At 46.0% G+C, this 20,200-nt stretch overlaps 1 protein-coding gene across 1 annotated transcript; it reads left to right on the forward strand.

Annotated features, from left to right (window-relative positions):
• Positions 1-10,488: 10,488 nt before the first annotated feature.
• On the forward strand, positions 10,489-18,033 carry LOC131510455 (C-type lectin domain family 4 member G-like). Its single transcript, XM_058727616.1, has 7 exons — positions 10,489-10,692; positions 11,025-11,132; positions 11,639-11,692; positions 11,789-11,878; positions 14,310-14,461; positions 15,332-15,435; positions 16,837-18,033. Exons 1-7 carry the CDS (start codon positions 10,611-10,613, stop codon positions 16,973-16,975), a joined length of 729 nt encoding a protein of 242 aa, XP_058583599.1. The 5' UTR covers positions 10,489-10,610; the 3' UTR covers positions 16,976-18,033.
• Positions 18,034-20,200: the final 2,167 nt, after the last annotated feature.

Consider the following 20,200-nt stretch of genomic DNA (forward strand, 5'->3'; position numbering starts at 1 on the left):
CCTCCAGGAGGCATCACCCATCTGCAGGAAGAAGGGGATATTTGGAAGGAGTCTCAGTGGGCAGTAGTTTTGTCTTGCATGCTAAATAGAATTGTTTGGTAAGGGTTGCTCTGGAGTCTCAAGAAGGATGAAGAGCACAGTCTCAGTAAGAAAAAAAAATAATTGATTCATTATATCTGCTTTGGTCAGGAGGTGGAGAATAGCAAAGTCTTGCCTTTACCCTCCAGGCAAGCCCTATCCACCTGTACTTACAGTTAAACTCTCTATCCCCAAGCTAAGGAGTCCAAGTCAATCCCAGTGCAATATTGGAATATGCCCATCCCAGATGTCCTGGAGCCAAAGCAGAGGTTGTATTCCAAAGAGATTAGATATCAACTAGGGAGACTTTGCCAAAGATAATAGGAGAGGATGAGGCTGGAGAAGGAATGTAGTGTGTTTGGATTGTTTGGCATATAGTTAAGAGAATATACTCTGGGCTAGAGCAAGATTCGAATGCCAACTCAGCTGTGTCCTAGCTTTGTGACTTTGGACAAGTTATTTAACCTTTCTGGGAGTCAGTTTCCCCATCTGCCTATGGAGATAAATAACACCTCTTCGTAAGAGTAGCTCTGAGTGTCAAATGAGATAGTGAATTAAAGAGCTCAGCACAATGACAACCATGTGGTAATTTCTTGATTTAAGTTCACAACTATTACTCATATCGTAAAGGAAATGTAAACATTAAAAAAATTCAGCTATAGTCGGGTAATGTATGCCTGGTGCTTAGCCCAATGTCTGGGATATTGTAGTACTGTTCAATAAATATTAGCTCTTTTTGTTGATGTTATTCAACATTATAATTCTTGTCCAGTTGCATGGCAAAAACTGATCAAGTTTATTCTCAGTCCTGCTCTCTTGAAATGACAATTTCCCTGTCCTTACCCTAAGTCAGTGGTTCTCAACCAGAGGTAATTTAGCCCTCTTTCCTGTCCAGAGGACATTGGCAATGTCTGGAGATATTTCTGATTGTCATGACAGAGTGCTAATGGATCTAGTGGGTAGAGGTTAGAGATGCTACTGAATATCCTATAAGGCACAGGATGGCCCCCACCACAAAGAATTGTCTGGTCCCAAATTTCAATGGTGCCAAGGTCGAGAAACCCTTCAACTGATATCCATCAACTCTTCTCTGACCTGGAGCTGAGCCTCTGGGAGATCTCTTGAGTCCATTGTCTTGGTCATCCAACAGAGATGAGCTTCGTGTCCCATGCATGCCTAGAGATTAATCTGTGAAGTTGAATTTCCAGATACATTTTAAAGGAAATATTAATAAGACTAGTCCCAACTGAAATCCCTGGAGAACTGCACTGTTTCCATGACTCTGTATACAGAAGGGTTTATTCTTTTAATCATTATTCCTTGGGGCAAATTCATAGCCAAACAGTCCCTCTGGACCTTGTCAAAGGATTTGCAAGTGGACAGTGTACTTAGCTCTTCTCATTTCACCCATATCTCCTCCCCCTCAACCCATACACCAAAGGGAAGAAAAGGAAGCTAATTCCTTTTAAGCATTTACTATGCATCAGACACCCTGCTAAGGTCAGAGAAAGGCTGATGGGTTTCAGTTGAGGGTTTCTCAACATTGACGCTATTGACATTTTGGGCCAGATCATTTTAGGTATGTTACAGGCATTTTTTAAATTTAATCTTGCTGGTAGGTATTATCATCTGCCTTGTATAGGTGAAGGAGCAGGGATTCAAAGAAGGGCAATAGCTGAGTATATTAGGTTGAATAATGTTTCTCTCAAATTCATGTCCCCTTGGAACCTCGGAGTGTGTCCCTATTTGGAAAGAGGGTCTTTGCAGATGTAACTGTTAAGCATCTTGAGCCTAAATCATCCTGGATTCAGGGTGTCCTCTAAGAGCGGGCACAGGGAAGGTGGACATGTGGAGATGGAAGCAGAGATTGGACTGCCCCAGATAAAAGACAAGGAGCATCAAAGGTTGCCAGAGATGCCAGAATCTAGAAAAGAGCCATGGGACAGATTCCCCCTCAGAACCCCCAGAAAGAATCAATCCTGTCAACACCTTGAGTTCGGACATCTGGTCTCCAGAACTGTGAGAGAACACATGTCTTGCTTTAGACCACCCAGTTTGTGACCCCCGCACACTCATATACCAATCCAAGGTTACCCAGCAAACAAGTGGTAGGATCAACCTTTGAACAATAGCTGGTGCGATTCCAGGGTTCCTATGTTTTTTTCTTCACATCCTACTTTTTAACAAAAAATAATGGATCGTTCAGGTCCTGCTTCTCTAGGTAAACCCTTGGCTTTCCTTCTCCAGTCATGCTATGTTCTTCTCTTCTGTTGGAGAATTATCTACCTGTGTGGCCTGGGGCAGGAGCCAGGACCTCACCAGCTGTGGGTCCATGGTCTTGGATACTCTTGCCCTGGAGCTCTCCCACTCACTCACCTGGCTTTAGCATGGTTGTCCTTTCACTGGATTGGTCAGCAGTCCCCTACTCTTCACCTTGAGAAACCATGCAGATCAACTCTGGTTTACCTCCAAGAAGTGTCAATTGGTCTGGAGCGTGATGTGAACTCAGTACCATTTGCCCTGGTACCTTGAATCCTCTATCTCTGAAGACTATATATCTCCCCAATGTCTTACCCAGTAAAGGCCCCCTTCCTTCCCTCACCCTCAACACTGTTTCCCTGACCTCACTTTCCCTTCCAGAATTTCCAAGTGGTCTCTTTGCTAATGCTGCATCCACAGAGCAGCACACTCCCATTGCTGGCTTTTGGAAGCTCCTGTAAGCAGCTTCTCCAACACGACTGTCTGTGAGCCCCTCTATCATGGTTTGTTTGCCTTGGGGTTTGTGCACATTCTTCCTTCAGGACAGGATGCTTCCTTCCACTCAACCCACCTTCCCCAGCCAGGCAGCAGGAAGCACGGGACAGGAACCAATCTTGGCTTTGGGTGTGCTGTCTCCTTGTTCTAAGTCAGCCAGCTCCCTCATATCTTAGGATCAAGAGTCTCTCCAACTCCAGCCAGTCTTTTTTTTTTTTTTTAAGTAAGCTCTATACCCAATGTGGGGCTTGGACTCACAACCCTGAGATCAAGATTTGCATGCTCTACCTACTGAGCCAGCCAGGCACCTCTCCAACCAGTTTTTTGAGCTGACTTTTAAACTCCTTCCTTCTTACCTTTTCCTCATTATTGTTTGCATTTCAGACCTGATGTCTTTTGCTGAAATGAAAAGTGAGAGAAGAGGCCCTGGAGTTAGTGGACTCCCTGTTGCCAGTAAAACCTTCACACCATCACTCCCCTATGAGGAAGCGTGGCTGAGCCCTCCCTCCATCAGACAGAGGGCAGCTTCTATGAAAGTTCATGTGTGGACATTAAAATAGACACCCCACCCCCACATCCCAGGGTCTGGCACTCTCAGGCTCTTGGCAGTGCTGACGGATTGAGATAAAGCAGATGGTAAGATGCTCACCTGTGAGCCGGGGAAGATGAAGAGGCAAATACAATCCCTGTCCCTGAAAATGCCTGCATACACTCAAATTCTGCACCATCATAAAAATGGATATAAAACTATCACCTTCTGAGGCTCTTTCTTGCCCTCAATATCTCCTCTCTAACCATGCCTACTGTCCAGAAACCTCCACAAGCAGTGGGGTTCCGGGCTCTCACTTCTACTTGCCAGGGTCTGAAAGACCCCCCTCTAGGCCCTCACAAATATTTCACTTCTTATACTGGGATGCTTTCTTGATAAAACCTCCCCAGAATCCAGCATTAAATTAATCCTTTGATTAATTAATCTTGCCTTGGTCTACGGGGTGACTGACAAAATTGTCTGAGGATAGAGGCCCTGGGGGACTATGTTACATCAGAAAGCTTCTTTTTATCTCCTTTTGTCAGAGAGAGAGAGAAAATCAATAGCCATGGGAGCTAGAGCCCTTGAGACTGAAATTATGCCAGGAGATACATTTGCCCAGTCCTCCATTCCAGGAAGGTGGGAAGCACTGTGGGAGATAACTGAACTCTCCAAAGAATCTAAAGGCCAACAATAGTGTCTGATAATTCAGAAGTCTTTATGTGTCCCCTTGTGAGAGAAGGGGATGTGGGAATCCCCCCTCCCCCCGCCTTTTTTAAAGCATGGATACACATGAACATAAACACACACAAAATTAACATTTCTGATTTTTAGAGAATTTTTTTGAGCGAAATAATGAAGCTGTGATGTTAGAAGAATAACCAGGAAATAGCCCCCACTTATTCTGCCTATTCTAGAGTAATTCCTGTCTCTCTGAGGGCACTCACAGAATGCACAGGCACATATTTGCATTCAGTCAAAGAGGGCAGGCGCTGTCACCGAATGATCAATCATAGTCTGTAAGTCAGGAAATGAATGGGAAGACACTGCCCAAGCCAGCAGTGCACCCTCACCCCCCTCTCCCCTTCAACCCCCTACTCCCACCTCCTTCCACCCCCCACCCCACTCCTTCCTGCCCCCACTAATTCAAGAGAGGAGGGTTTGTTTGGAAGAGAAGGGGGGATTTATTTTGGGTGCTGACAGCTGGGGCAGGTGGCAACCTCTGTGCCGGCAAGAAGGAGACCTAGATTTTTTTTTTTTAACGTTTTTTTACTTTTGAGAGAGAGAGACAGAGCACAAGCGGGGGAGGGGCAGAGAGAGAGGGAGACTCAGAATCTGAAGCAGGCTCCAGGCTCTGAGCTGTCAGCACAGAGCCTGATGCGGGGCTCGAACTCACGAATGGTGAGATCATGACCTGAGCCACCCAGGTGCCCCAGGAGTCCTAGATTTTTATAAGGAGAGGTGGAGGGGTTGGTTTGCTGCAGGAAAGCAGGCAGAGAGCAGACAGAGAGCACGTGATCAGGGTGTGGAGGGGGATGGGGCTGGGTCTGTGTTCAGCACGGGATCTGAGGTTCTCGGGCAGGAAAGGGGATGCGTGGGGTGTGGGCTTTTCTGGTCTGGCAGTTGGAATGTTCCGGTCATTGCAAAACACCTTCCTCAATGCTTAGAGAAAGTGTGATAAGAGATAAGCATAATGGGTTTTAGTGTGTGAGTTAAGCCGTCTTGTCTCTTTCTGGTTTTAACTTGGTTGAGCAAGAGGGCCCCATAACCGGAGGTCTGGAATCTGTTGAGTGTTTCTTGGACAGCATATATGATGACTTTTGAGAAATATTTGATTAATATTAAATATAAATGTATGAATATAAATTTAAAATATACTTATAAATACTTTATACATACAAAATAAATATATGAATATTTATAAAGTTACATAAAGTTTATATAAGTTATGCAATTTGTATATAGATAAAGGAGGTAGTTGGGGTTTATGGGCTTTTTTGGATTGGTTGATGTGCATATGGAAGATATGCTCCCAGATGAGTTGTTTGCTATCTCTAGAAATTGTCTAGTCTCTCCAGGATCAGCAAGGCCCCAGCTGTCAACACATCAGAAAATAAAAAGGCACGACTAATACAAAATACCAATGTAAATCCAGTAACTGCTGACTGTTTACTAAAAGGTGATGTGTGTCAACTGTGGTTTTAACTCCTTGTAAATAGAGCTGAACACTTACATCTTTGTAACCAATTACAGGCTACCCGCAGGCATTCTGGGCCTTTTCTTTGTTCAATAGTAAACTGAGCTAATTCTGTATTTAGGAATTGGCATGTTCTTTGGGTTTTGATTTTTGTTTTTCCAACACTTCCAAGTTCCCAGACAGTGAATCCAGGTATAGGAAGGCTCTGTCCTTATCCTTGACCTTCCTTGAATAATTTCTCTCCAGGACGGTGGAAACAGAATTTATGGGAATCATTTAGAAGGCAGCATTGCCCAATACCAGACATAAAAATGTTCTGACTTTGTGGTTACATAGGAGCCAACTGTGTTGTGTATGAGTAAGACAGTGTTGTTGTGCTGACCTCTAAAATAGGTCCTCAGAAAATACCGTTCTGATAGATGGATCTCCAAACTGAAAAAGCAGTCTTTTTTTTTTTTTTTTTTTTTACTTTTAATCACAAAAAGCAAGAGGACTATAAAAGTCCCTCATTCCATTAGCAACCATATGGCAGTTTAACTTTGCAAAGTATTTTTGTATCCCTTTTTACATTATTAAACCTTTATTATGAAACATAATGCATATACGCAAGATGTATAAACAAACACGCACAATCAGTGGATGGTTATATGATAAATGTTCCCACATTTACAACCCAAGTGCAGTAAAAGGTGCTCTCGCCAGACCCAGAGGCCCCCACATAGTTTTCTCTCATCACATGGGTTAGTTCTCCAGACTTATCCAGTATCCTGAATTTCTGATAATCATGTACTGATTTTCTTTACAGTTTTCTACCCATGTATATATACACCCCTAAAGAATATAGTTTAGCTTTGCCATTAAAAAAAATAACTCTTAGGGGCGCCTGGGTGTCTCAGTCAGTTGGACCTCCGACTTCAGCTCAGGTCATGATCTCTCGGTCCGTGAGTTCGAGCCCCACATCAGGCTCTGTGCTGACGGGTCGGAGCCTGGAACCTGCTTTGGATTCTGTGTCTCCCTCTTTCTCTGACCCTCCCCTACTCATGCTCTGTCTCTTTCTCTCTCTCAAAAAATAAATAAAAACATTAAAAATAAAAAACCCCAACTCTATTGATGTATAGTTTACTTAAAATGACCTCATCTTAAGATATATACATATTTATACATGTATGTATAGGTTAGGGTTAGGGGCAGAGGGAGAGAGAGAGAATCCCAAGTAGGCTTTGCACTGACAGTGCTTGATCTCATGACTCTGGGATCATGGCCTGAGCCGAGATCAAGAGTCGGATGCTAAATCCACTGAGCCACCCAGGCGCCCCCTTAAGTTATATATTTTGATGAGTTTGGCACAGAACCTTCACCACAATCAAGATATAGAATATTTCCATATTTCCAGACAACTATATTCTATTTTCTGTTGTATTAGGTAGCTCTGTATAGATGAGACCTACAGTAAGCTAGTATTTTTGGTCTGATTCATTCAACATGCTTGCTTGTATGTATGTATGTACGTACTTTAGAGAGAGAGTGTGTGTGAGCAGGGGAGAAGGGCAGAAGGAGAGAGAGAGAATCTGAATCAGGCCTCATGCTCAGCGTGGAAGGTTGTGGATCCTACAACCCTGGGATCATGACCTGAGCCGAAATCAAGAGTCAGATACTCAACCGACTGAGCCAGCCAGGTGCCCCTCAACATGCTTTTAAGAATCATTCATGTTGTTGCATGGGTCAGGAATTCACTCCTTTTACATTGTTCAGCGGTGTTCCATTGTGTGGATATTATGATTTGTTTATCCATTCATGAATTGATGACATTTTAGCTATTTCAGCCTTGAGGCTATTAAAAGTAAAACTGCTAAGAATATTAGTGTTTCACATTTTTGAACTTTTTCTCCACAAATTTCAAATTGAAAAAATGTATTTATTTTTTAACGTTTATTCATTTTTGAGAGACAGAGTGCGAGCAGAGGAGGGACAGAGAGAGAGGGAGACTCAGAATTTAAAGCAGGGTCCAGGCTCTGAGCTGTCAGCATAGAGCTCAACACGGGGCTCGAACCCACAAACCACGAGATCATGACCTGAGCTGAAGTAAGATGCTTAACCAACTGAGCCACCCAGGTGCCCCATCAAACTGAAAACATTTAGATCTACAGAAAGGTTGTAGGAATAGCCCAGTGAACCTGTGTGCCCTTTGTCTAGCTTCACCATTTATCAACTCTGTGATATATTTACTTTACAGAGTTATCTATCTATCTATCCATCTATCTATCTATCTGTCCATGTGTCCGTCTATCTATCTATCTATCATCTATCATCTACCTACCTCACATATACTCTTCATTGCTCTTCCATTTGAGAGTGGGTTGCACAAATTGTTTTTGAATAATTGCTTTAGCTTCTGAGGAGATAATTTATGTAATCTTGTGTGGGTTTTTTTCCATCAGAATAAAATATGAAAGACTCATCCAAGCTGCTGTATACAGCTCTTGTTGGCTCATCTTCATTGATTTATGTTTTCTGGTTTTCCATCATATGGATATACTGCAACTTATTCTTCTATTTTATTTGATTATTCTCAATTTTGGCCATTACGAAAGATTGTGATGAGCATTCTTGAACACACCTCCCGTGCAAATAAGCACACAGCTGTGTTTCACATACACCTACAAGTGCAACTCCAAGGGTATGTGTGTTCTCAGCTTTGACGTCTGTGCTCAACTGTTTTCTAGAATTACTGCACCATTTAAAAAAAATTTTTTTTTAATGTTTATTCATCTTTGAGAGACAGAGACAGAGCATGAGTGGGGAAGGGGCAGAGAGAGGGAGACAAAGAATCTGAAGCAGGCTCCAGGCTCCGAGCTGTCAGCACAGAGCCCCACGCGGGGCTTGAACTCACGAACTGTGAGATCATGACCTAAGCCGAAATGGGACACTCAACCGACTGAGCCACCCAGGCGCCCTGAATTACTGCACCAATTTACACTCACGCCAGCAGTGTAGGAATGTTCCAGTCGCTCCGTATCTCCAGCAACACTTCCTGACGGACTTAAAGATTTGCCCCAATCTGATATGCATGTAATAATATTCCCTTGTCCTTTGGTTTGTGTTTTTCCCGATTACTAATAAATGTGAGCACTTTTTCCTATTTAAAAAATTATCAGGACTGCCTAGAAGCATGAGGAAACTCTCTGACATATACCACTATGGTCGTAGTTGTGTGAAATACGTATGCATGCGGCTAAAGATTACAATGCAACATGGAAAATAGGTGGTATGTTAGTTTCCTGGGGCTTTTGTAACAAAGTACGGCACACCGAGGGGCTCAAACAACAGAAGCTTATTGTCTCACAGTTTGGGAGGATAAAAGTTCCAGATCAAGGCATCAGCAGGTTGGTTCTTTCTGGGGCGGGAGGTGGGGGGTGTAAGGGAAGGATCTGTTGCTAGCATTTCTCCTGGCTTTTGTAGCATGCTGGCCATCTGCAGCGTTCCTTGCCTTGTAGAAGCATCACCTTGACCTCTGACTTTATCCTCACATGGTATTCTCTTTGTGGACTAGTTCCCATGTTTTATAAGGACACCTGCCAGGTTGGATGAGGGGGCCCACCCTACTACCCCTCATATAATTTCCTCTTAGCTGATTACATCTGCAACGACCCTATTTCCAAATAAAGTCCCATTCTGAGGTCTCGGAGGTTAGGGCTCTAACACATAAATTTTGGGGGGTGGGTAGAGGGTTACCATTCAACTCATAATAGATGGCTAGGCAACTTTTCTTTCCTTTCTTTCAAGTGCATAATGCTGATGTTGGTAACACAGTAGAGAATGATGGGGAAAACTGCTTGGTGTCAGAAAGGATTGATTTACATCCCAGCTATGCTTTTTATTAGCCTTGAGTTTTCACCATGCCAAGCTTTTCATCTACCCTGTGTTGAACAGTCGCTATCTTGGACAGTTTTTTGTGAAAATGAAATGGGATAGAATGTATAAAGAAAGGGCATTTTGGGGCATCTGGGTGGCTCAGTCGGTTGGGCATCTGACTTTGGCTCAGATCACGATCTCGTGGTTCATGAGTTCGAGGACCACATTGGGCTCTGTGCTGACAGCTCAGAGCTTGAAGCCTGCTTCAGATTCTGTGTCTCCCTCTCTCTCTGACCTTCCCTGGCTCATGCTCTGTCTGTCTCTCTCTCTCTCAAAAATAAATAAACTAAAAAAAAAAAAGAAACGGCATTTCATCGTATTTGACAAACAGGGCAGTCAGTAAATACCAACTCTTTCTTCCTTTGTCATTGCATAATACTCAACATTTTACAACTTAAAAATTTTTTTTTCAACTTTTTTATTTATTTTTGGGACAGAGAGAGACATAGCATGAACGGGGAAGGGTCAGAGAGAGAGGGAGACACAGAATCGGAAACGGGCTCCAGGCTCTGGGCCATCAGCCCAGCCCAGAGCCTGACGCGGGGCTCGAACTCACGGACCGCGAGATCGTGACCTGGCTGAAGTCGGACGCTTAACCGACTGCGCCACCCAGGTGCCCCAACATTTTACAACTTTAAAATAATAGTTAATCAGCTAGCTAACTAGGGGAATGCATGAATGAATGCATGAATGAATGAATGGTGCTGGGAAGTGACACCCGCCTCAGTAGCCAAGAAGAGAGTCACACAAGTGATTTCCTAAGGCCAAATGTCCACCACTTACTGTGCAAACCTGGGACGACTGTTTACACGAAGCGGTTAGAAGCAGAGAGGGGTGATGGTATGAGTATAGGGATTTGGATCCAGTTCTGGGTTGTTTTGTGTCTTAACCACCTTGGGCGGAGATCAAGTTTGCAGGGGAAGCTCGGTGCCCGCTGCCTCTGCCCCAGGTGCCCGGGTCCCTTCCCCCATCAGATTACTTGATCACAGGCCATCTAGAGATCTTGGGGCCCCACACTGAGCCAGGAAGGAAGACAAATGTGGGAGGGTTGGGGACGAGGGGATTTCCTTCTAAGGGCTGGGTAGAGTCACCCGACAGCCTGCAGGGCAGGGGCATCTCAGAGCTGAGTGAATTGTAGCCATGGCTGAAGCCAGGAACTTCCCAAACCCCAATGAGATTACCGCATTGAGAGCCAAACTCCCCCCGCAGCCGGGGAACACTGGTGAGTCAGGGAGCTGGGACCAGGGGCCCTTTTCCATGTCAGGAAGAGCTGGGTGCTGGGTTGCCCTGATTCCCTCACAGGTTGGAGGAAGGGAATATCAGGTTTGAGTCTTCCTGAGCCGCTTTTCAGCCCATCCGCCATCACCGCCGTGACTTCTTATACTAGAGAGATGGCCTTCTTTTTCCAGCCCTTTCTAAGTCCTCCCGTCTGGTAGGTAGTGAACCCAGAATACCCCGGGGATACGGCAGTTTCCTGAAGACTGTTTGAGGCATCTCAGGGGGTGAGAGAGTGTATATCCTTGGGGAGAGGGAGGCTTACCTGGTTTCCCCCAGGTCGATGGGGACAGACGTCCAAGGATAAGACTTGGAGATATCTCTGCCTGGCCGTGTCCCTGATCCTGCTTCTCATGTTCATTATCCTCTGTGTGGTTCTGCCCAAAGGTAAGGCATCTGGGCCAATGGGGACAGGGTGACCACAGGGAAGCAAGCACCTTGGCTCCTACCCTGCAAAGGCAGGTCTGCAGGGCTGGTGCAGGGGTGGCCGGTCTGTGTCCCTAGTGGGATCATAATGGCAACAGAATGGAGCTCACTCCCCCACCAGTCTAACAGGCTGGGGGGCCTGCATGGGCCCAAGTCAGTCTGAGTTGTTGGTGAGTGTCTTCCCAAAGCTCATCCCCCAACTGGACTCGAACTCCAGCCTCCCTGCTAAAAGTATACACCTGAACAAAGGTCCTGTCTTGCTGCTTACTAGCTGGATGCTTTAGACAAGGACCTTTACCTCTCTGGGCCTCAGTTTCCTCATCTGAAAAATGGGCGGGGCATTTCAGAGCTCCAGAATGCCTTGCTCTGGGAACGGGAGAAAGTCTTGGCCCCTTGGGGTTTGAGGAACATGGAGAGACCCCAGGAAGGTTCTGGGGTCCAGAACACTTACTTGCGCCTCTCCCCAGTCTTGAAGAGGACACAGCAGGTACAGAAGGAAGTCATTCAACTGAATGAAAAAGGTGAGTGGGGTTCAACATGGTCGGCCTCCTGCCTCTCCACCATATCTCCTCTCTCTGCCAAGACCTTGACCAGCCCTTTCTTTTTGGGCCTCCCAGTGATGCAGGGACTGGGGCATGCTAGGCACGACCTGGACTTCATTCGGGGTGAAATGTTCCGGCAAATGAAGGCTGTACTGGCAGGCAATGGTAAGGAGTGGGGGAGGGGAGGTGAGAGGGAGGGGTTGTGCTCCCGTCACAGCACCTGTAACAGTGGTGGGGCTTCTGGCAAGTGGCTCTCAGAGGGGCACCCCGATGCCAATGGCTCCTCAGATCTTTTCAGAAAGTTCAAGTGACATGATCAGATCACACTTAGAGTGGAGGGCTCCCAGGAAAACAAGACTTTTGAGACAGCCAGATCTGGTCTGGGCTTGTGGCTGTGCATGACCTTGGGCAGCCCATTTAAACCACTCTGAGCTTCAGTTTCCTCAGCTGTAAAGTGGGGGGAAATTAACACTAACTTCTTTAAGACAGTCAGGATCTGGAGCCTCCACTCTCAAAAACCACACTAGTGTGTTACAAAATGTGGTCAGTCCTTACCAGCCCGTTAGAAGTACCTGGAGAACTTGCCACAGTGTAGTGTTCTTGGTGCTACATACTTTTTATATAACTTTTGCGTGAGTGGATGAGATGGCGTATACGTACATTTAGTTCTTATTATTCATGTAGCTATGTTTCATGTGGTCCCTGCAAATGATGGATTGGCGATACTGAATCATTGCAGAAATAACAGTATTAGTTTTACTTGACCCCCTGGTCATAACATTTTGTCAACTGATCAATACATAACCTTGTTTTTGTGTGTTTCTGTATGAATGTAAAGTTTGTTTATTTTTATTTTTTATTAAAATATTTTTTTTTTTTTTTAATTTTTTTTTTCAACGTTTTTTATTTATTTTTGGGACAGAGAGAGACAGAGCATGAACGGGGGAGGGGCAGAGAGAGAGGGAGACACAGAATCGGAAACAGGCTCCAGGCTCTGAGCCATCAGCCCAGAGCCTGACGCGGGGCTCGAACTCACGGACCGCGAGATCGTGACCTGGCTGAAGTCGGACGCTTAACCGACTGCGCCACCCAGGCGCCCCTTTATTAAAATATTTTTTAATGTTTATTTATTTTTGAGAGAGACAGAGAGACAGAGAGCGAGTGGGGGAGGGGCAGAGAGAGACAGAGACACAGAATCCTAAGCAGGCTCCAGGCTCCGAGCCTGACAGGGGGCTCCAACTATGAGATCATGACCTGAGCCGAAGTCAGACACTTAACCGACTGAGCCACCCAGGCGCCCCTAAAGTTTATTTATTTTGAGAAAGAGAGAGAGGAAGAGAGAGAATCCCAAGCAGGCTCTGTGCTTTCAACACGGAGTCTGACCTGTGGCTCAATCCCAAGAACTATGAGATCATGGCCTGAGTCAAAATCAAGAGACGGATGCTTAACCGACTGAGCCACCAGGCTCACCTGTTTAAATATGTTTAATAGATATTGTTTCAGTAACATTGAACTCATGGCCAACAGCACTATAACTCATGCCTGAAGGAAGCTTACCTAACGCGCACGCATTTTCTCTGTAAGGCACGTCGCAGCCTTCTTGCGCATGTAGGAACACTGACAGAGCTTTAGCACGACACTTGAGGGCCTTTGTAAACAGCAAAATCGCCCACAGAAGGCATAAAAACATGAAGTGCGTGACATGAAATGGCCCACCAAAGGCGAACTTGCTTATGGTATGAGAAAAGAAACAGCAAGGCAGAACTTGCCTTATTCTGTCTGACTCCAGCTTTTTGCCACTCTGTGCAGGTCTGTGAGTGACAAGGAAAACCTCACAAATATTGATTTGGGGGTTACGAATCAATGTTAACAAGTAGGTGAATTTGCAAATACGGAGCCTGCAAATAACAAAGATCCACTGTGTGTGTGTGTGTGTGTGTGTGTGTGTGCGTTCACTAACTGGATATAGATGAATGCAGTGAGAATTCTCTGTATCACTCCTGAGCCCTCACTGCCGAGTTCCCACCTAACTCCCAGGAACCACTGTAGTTATATTGTATAGCTTTTCTTCAGAACACAGTTTCTTAAACTGTGCACCATTGATGTTTGGGGCTGAATCATTCTTCCAGTGGGGGGAAACTGTCCTGTGTAATGCAGCATCCCTGGCCTTGACCCACGTGATGGGATAACCCTTTGTGAGTTATGACAACCAAAAAAGGTCTCCAGGTGTTGGCCATTGTCCCCTGGGGAAAGAATCACTTTCCCCACAAAGGAGACCACTGCTCTAGAGTTTCTTTAAGCAAATGAGGAATGTCAAAACCTATGTCCCTCTATTTTACACTAAAGTAGGATATTATTCACACTGTTCCTTGAGTCCCTTTTCCCCATCTCATAGGCTATCTATAGCATTTTCCTATTTCCATCTGATGAGGTTCAATAATGGGGGGTGCCATCTTACCAGGTAGTGAGCTTCCAACTGTTGGGTGTGTTCAAGTGGAGACCACTGGGAATGTGACCAGGGGGTTATGGGGGACACACTCCTTCACCGGATGGGAAACTGGATATGCCAGCTTGGCTAATGGCTCCATTCTCACAGAATCCTCATGTGAGCCTTGCCCCCTGGACTGGAAGTTCTTTCAGGGCTCCTGCTACTTTTTCTCCCTGGACAACCTCACCTGGACCCAGGCTAACGATTCTTGTGCCCAGAAGCAAGCTCACCTGGTTATCATCAACAGCCGAGCAGAACAGGTGGGAAACGGAAGGTAGAATCTTAGCAGGTTGGGAGAGGGATTATAAAAGAATTGGGGGGTTCATATTTCCATCCCCTTTGGGGTCTAGCACAATACTCCTAGTATGGTCTTCAAGACCTGCTTCATCTTGCTTCAACCCAACCTCACTGCTGTGACATGTGGGGAATGGACCCTGTGCACTGAGGTCCTGGCTCCAAGCTCTGATTCATGTAGGTCCCTTGGTTTGCAGTGCCCTTACTCTTGCTGTGTGGAGAACTCCTACCCACCTGTCAAAACCCCAATACAAACATCCCTTCTCCATATTCTCTCATGACATCATCAGAGACCTTCACCACAGAACTTCACACTGCATCAGGGTTGTAAGTGTGGGGCTGGATCTAAATAATATCTGGCTCTCCTGGTCCAGAAGCAAGGCTTGGCCCGAAGAAACGCATCAAGAGTGTCTTTTGAGCTGGGTTTCCAGCCAGAGATATTCCTACAGCCTAAGATCAAACCTTGCTCTGATATGCATTGACCTTAAAAAGCAGTCACAACCAATATTTGTCCAGTGCTTCTTTCTAGGTGCACATACCTCACACAGTCTATTCTTTTGATCTTGAGAATATGCTATGAAGTGGAGATTCTATTCTTTCCATTATACAGATGAAGAAACCAAGGGGTGGGTTAAATGTCTGAGGCCATACGATATGCACATAGTAGGTCTGGAGTTCGCATTAGGATAGAAAGTGCTGTGCGTGGCTGCCTCTGTCTGCTTGCCCACCCAAAATCCCCTCTACACCTTAGCCCTCCTCCGGTCCCCGGACACTCCAACCTCTGTCCTTTCAGCTCTGATGGAATTTTACCTCGCAGTGTGCCTTCTCCCATCTAGGACTTCCTGACATCAACTGAGCAGGTGACATCCTGGATAGGCCTCTTCAAAGAGGGCCAGAAAGGAAACCACAGGTGGATGGATGGCTCAACCCCCACCTACACGTGAGTCTCCCTGTCTGTGTTGCAGATGTCCCTAACCACCCAAGACAGTCTTCCCCTAAGAGACTGGCAGGGCTTTTAAAGAGAGATTTTATGACCACTCCGGATGTTCCCCTGTCATTCATTCACTATTTACCTGAAGCAACTCCCCAAACACAAGCCCTTTCTATCATAGCAGCTATTGTTATTTTATTACTTGGGAATGGTGTTCCCATTTAAAATGCTTGAAAAACAGTAGATTCAATGCCAAACTGGTCCTGTGTTGCAGGACTTCTCAGAGCCTTGGATGTGCCTATTCAGGAGTATAATAATGTAGCATTTGCCAACTGTATGAGTTTCCTGTAGTCGCTGTAGCAAAGAGCCACAAACTGGGAGGTGAAAACAACAGAAACTTACTCTCTCACAGTTATGGAGGCCAGAGTCCCAAACCAATATGTCAGCAGGACTACACTCCCTCCAATGCCTGTAGGGGAGGATCTTTTCCTGCCTCTTCCAGCTTCTGGTGGCTCCAGTTGTTCCTTGGCTCATGGGCCCATCACTCCAATCTCTGCCTCTGTGGTCACATACCCTTCTCCTCTCCCCTGTGTCTTCTCTCTTCTGTCCCTTATAAGGACACTTATAGTTGGATTGAGGCTCACTCAGTCAATCCAGGATGATCCCCTCTCAGCATCCTTCGCTTAAGTTAATCTGCAAAGACCTCTTTCCCAAGTAAGGTCACACTCACAGATATCTGGGGTTAGGATGTGGGCATATCTTCTCAATGGGGACAACACTGAACCCACTATACCTTCCTGGCAGTTACCTGCCTTCTCACACTCTTTGCTTTTGGACATTTCCATCTGCCAGCATCACCCTTCCCTGTCTGGCAAACTGCTCTGGATGGGTCCAGGCCCAGGGCATAATTAATCACCTTGGCAAATCACCTGCCATCTGAGCACGTACCATATACCTTACATTCCCTGGTCATCACATCCTCAGAATGTGCTCCCATTTTGCAAAAGAGGAAAACAGAGGCTCGGATATTAAGACTGTTGCCCTGGTCACATAGATGACAGGTGGCAGAGCTAGAAGTTGGACAGGGTGAATCTGGCTTCAGGGTGAGTGGACCTCAGAGAAGGGGAGAGGGTCAGCGAGATGAAGGAGTCAGAGAAAGTGGCCCCAGAACTTGGAGACTCCCCTGAAGACTGTTTCCTGTTGCTACTCCCATTTGAGCTCAGTCTCTCCACTTGGAAAAAAAAAAAATGGGAAGGGGTTGACCAGATGACTACTGTAAGATGGGCTCAATAAATGATTCCCACTTGGGGCCTCAAGAACCTTAGGGCCAGACCCTCACTCATAGAGAGCAGGGTAGGGGGCTCAGGCACTGGCCCATCTACTCAGGAATTTGTGGGCATCTCTTGACAGTAACTGGGAGTCCGAGAAGCTACATGATAATGGAACTGCCCCCGCCTGCATGATGATACACAGCCATGGATACTGGAGCAACTTCTCTTGTGAATCAGGGAGATTTGCTTTCATTTGTGAGAGGCGACAGAACTGCTAACCAAGCCCTTATACCGCACTTCCTGGGACTGACGCAGAACCCTTGATATACAGCCTCAAGCCCTATCCCTGCCTTCTCTGGGTTCTGAGTTCACAGAGGCAACAATAGAGGACATTTCTCCAAAGCCTAGTGTCCTTTTCTTGGCATTGGGCTTGCTCACCCTTTATTTCCTTTCCCGATTTCTGCTGAGTGGAATGTTCCAGAAGCAGTCCTGGGCCCATCCCTGCAGGAGAATGATAATTCTTAACTTCCATTAAATCCAGGCTTGGCCGCGATCTTGCTTGAGCCAATGAAATGTGATGGGAATTGACATGCGCCACGTTAAGCAGGAATCTTAAGAGCCTTGTGTGGTTCTGCCATTTTCATTTTGCCCTTGTCAGAAGACCACCTCTCCCTACAAAGGACAATGGTCCTGCAGTGAAGAAGATCCCCTTCAGGCAGAGCTTCTGCTGACCCATAAACATGACCAAGAAGTGAATTTTTTTGTGGTTATTGGCCACTAAGATTTTGAGGTCACCAGTTGTTACCGCAGCATACTAAACTTATGCTGACTGATACAGGGGATGAAGTTCCATTTCATAAAACCCCAAGATCCAGGGCTTTCTTCCAACACAAAAAGCCTAAAGCTTGTGAATACAGGGCGATTGGGTCCCTCACATTCATTCAACATTACCATTACCTCAGCCAGCCTCTCCAGCTTCCTCTTCAGCATCTCCCTCCAGGCCAGTCTCCTCTCTGGTTCCCAGTGAGATTGTTCTAAGACATCTCCAAAGCCCCTTCACCATCTGGCCACTTCCCTTTCTTCGTGCCCCTCACACCTCCATGTGTTTGCTCTTGTAGTTTTCTTTGCCTGGAATGCTCCCTGCCCCTGGCTTCCTGTGGGACATTTCCTCATCCTTCACTGGGCCCAAATCAACTGGTATCATCTGCATGGGCTACTCAAGAGTCTGACTCTTGCTTTCCTCTCAGAGACCTTTATTAACTTTGTGATTATGATTTATGTTGTACAATGCAGTGGATTCTTAGCCCATTAAAAAAAAAATCCTTCAATCCCTTAACTGTGTCTTGCCATTTCTGTTAATTCCAAAACCTATGTCAGTTTCCTCCACATTTGTAAGCCTGGATTCTTGAGACCAAGATCTGTGAGAAAGTGCAGGCATCAGGCATTAGGATTAGGCATGGCCATTCCCTGCACCTGGCCCAGGCTCTCTTCCTTATACGTGTGTCACTCATGGCTAGATAGTCATGGCACAAGAAAGTTAAGATCTGTCAGAATAATTGTTCTCCAACAAGTTTCATTTTGAATTGGCCAAAATAGCAATTTGGTCTGGTCCCTGCCATCTCTCTCGTCAGAATCTGAAACTGTATGGGGATGAGATACATGCCTGTATCCCTGCTGCAGAGAAGAGAAAAATAAAATGTGATTCTCTTCCAGGACCATGGAGATGAGTGGTCAGAAACTAGGAGTGGCCTCTTGTTCTTCAGAAAGTGTAGCTGAAGTTCAGCTATTAGAAAAATGCAGTCGCCAGGTTGACCAGATGTCTCACAATGATTTGGCGAAGGGGACCAAACCATGTGCTCTCTCTGGATGCATTTTGCAACTGATTCATTCAGTAAAAACTCACAAGTACCTATAATATGCCAGAGACAGTGATTAAAAACCAGGGTGGACACACCTGTCACCAGGTTGCCTTGATGGGGCTTTGTAGTTTATGGCAGAGGGGGAGCTGATAGAACAGGGGTAGAGAGCAAGACGGAGTCACTCATGTCAAGCAGTAACTTATGTCAAGCAGGAACACACGCAGCCAAAGACATACACTGAAACCAGCACAAGCTGATGGCATCCAGAACTGGTAACCTGCAGAGCCAAAAGAGGTCTGCTGAGGCCCAAGACTGATTCAGCTCTTTTTCAAAAGGGAGTATCCAGGGCGCCTGGGTGGCTCAGTCAGTTAAGCGTCCGACTTCGGCTCAGGTCATGATCTCTCAGTCCATGAGTTCGGGCCCTGCATCGGGCTCTGTGCTGACAGCTCAGAGCCTGGAGCCTGTTTCGGATTCTGTGTCTCCCTCTCTCTCTGCCCCTTCCCCGCTCATGCTCTGTCTCTCTCTGTCTCAGAAATAAATAAACATTAAAAAAAAAAAAGAAATACTGTAGTTATTTCTTAAAAAAAAAAAGGGGGGGGGGAGTATCTTTGCAGCAAACTGTCAGACTCTCCAGACGCTGCCCCTTTCACATCTAACCGCATCGAGAAAGCAACTGGCCACAAAAGGTCTGCCCGATTGATCTCTGAACATGACAGATCCTCCAGCACTTGAACATAAGAACGTAACATGTGCCGGGAGCGGGCCCAGACCAGACTGAAGCCTCATCCCAGCTGTGCACTCACGGACTGACTTCGCATTTGCTTTGTTAACTTCTTACCCCTTGCGGTGCCTTGTTAGTTGTGTGACTTTGTCTTGCACTTTGCTTCGTGTGACGTGAGTGAAGCCAAGTTAAACACGTAGTAAAATGTCACCGAGTTTGGAATCCTGAGCCTGCTTTACAATTACGTTAACCTTGCCGTATGGCTGAACAAAGCAGACCCCGTGGGGACACACACAACGTGTGTACGTGCCTCCATAGAGTGCTCGCGACGGGGGGGTCTGAACAAGCAACAGTGGGACCTGATCCTCACTGGGGAAGGATCCAAATCCAGGAAAATAATTTCATCGCAGCCCACCCTGACTCTGAGAGAACATCCGTTTATTTGTTGACTCCGATGCTACAGCCAGCCCAAGAAAGTAGCATTTTGCTCGTGTGGACTCTTTAACTCATATTTGCATAGACTAGTTTCTCCCCCTGAGAAGGTAAACACCAGAAGGAACCGCATCTTGCTTGCTCTGTGTTTGAATTTCTAGAGCCTGGAACGCAGAAATCTCTCAATAACGTTTGGTGAATGAACGGATGGATAAGTTCCAAAGGCATGGGGCAAGGTAGGCGAACAGTGAGCTGGCTCCGTTCCCTCTGGCCACAGTCCTACAGGGCTCCCCTGAGTGACAAAATAATAACATGTGCTAAGTGCCAGACAGTTTATACGTTAGGCAGATGCTATTACTATTAGCTTCCCCGTCTTCAGACAGAGAATCGGAGAGGTGAGGTCATTCCCAGGATTTCCACCTGAGTCGGTCTGATGTGAGTCAGTGCCCTGAGGCACAAGGGCTACCAAAGTTACCACACACAAGATCTGT

Source organism: Neofelis nebulosa, chromosome 4 (assembly GCF_028018385.1).
Source record: "Neofelis nebulosa isolate mNeoNeb1 chromosome 4, mNeoNeb1.pri, whole genome shotgun sequence".
Classification (NCBI taxonomy): domain Eukaryota; kingdom Metazoa; phylum Chordata; class Mammalia; order Carnivora; family Felidae; genus Neofelis; species Neofelis nebulosa.

Excerpts from the sequence above, each read along its gene's own strand:
- LOC131510455 (XM_058727616.1), top strand. The coding sequence starts at position 10,611 with ATGGCTGAAGCCAGGAACTTCCCAAACCCCAATGAGATTACCGCATTG. Across the intron at positions 11,879-14,309 it reads GGCTGTACTGGCAGGCAATG|AATCCTCATGTGAGCCTTGC; the intron begins GTAAGGAGTGGG and ends CCATTCTCACAG. Across the intron at positions 15,436-16,836 it reads GGCTCAACCCCCACCTACAC|TAACTGGGAGTCCGAGAAGC; the intron begins GTGAGTCTCCCT and ends ATCTCTTGACAG.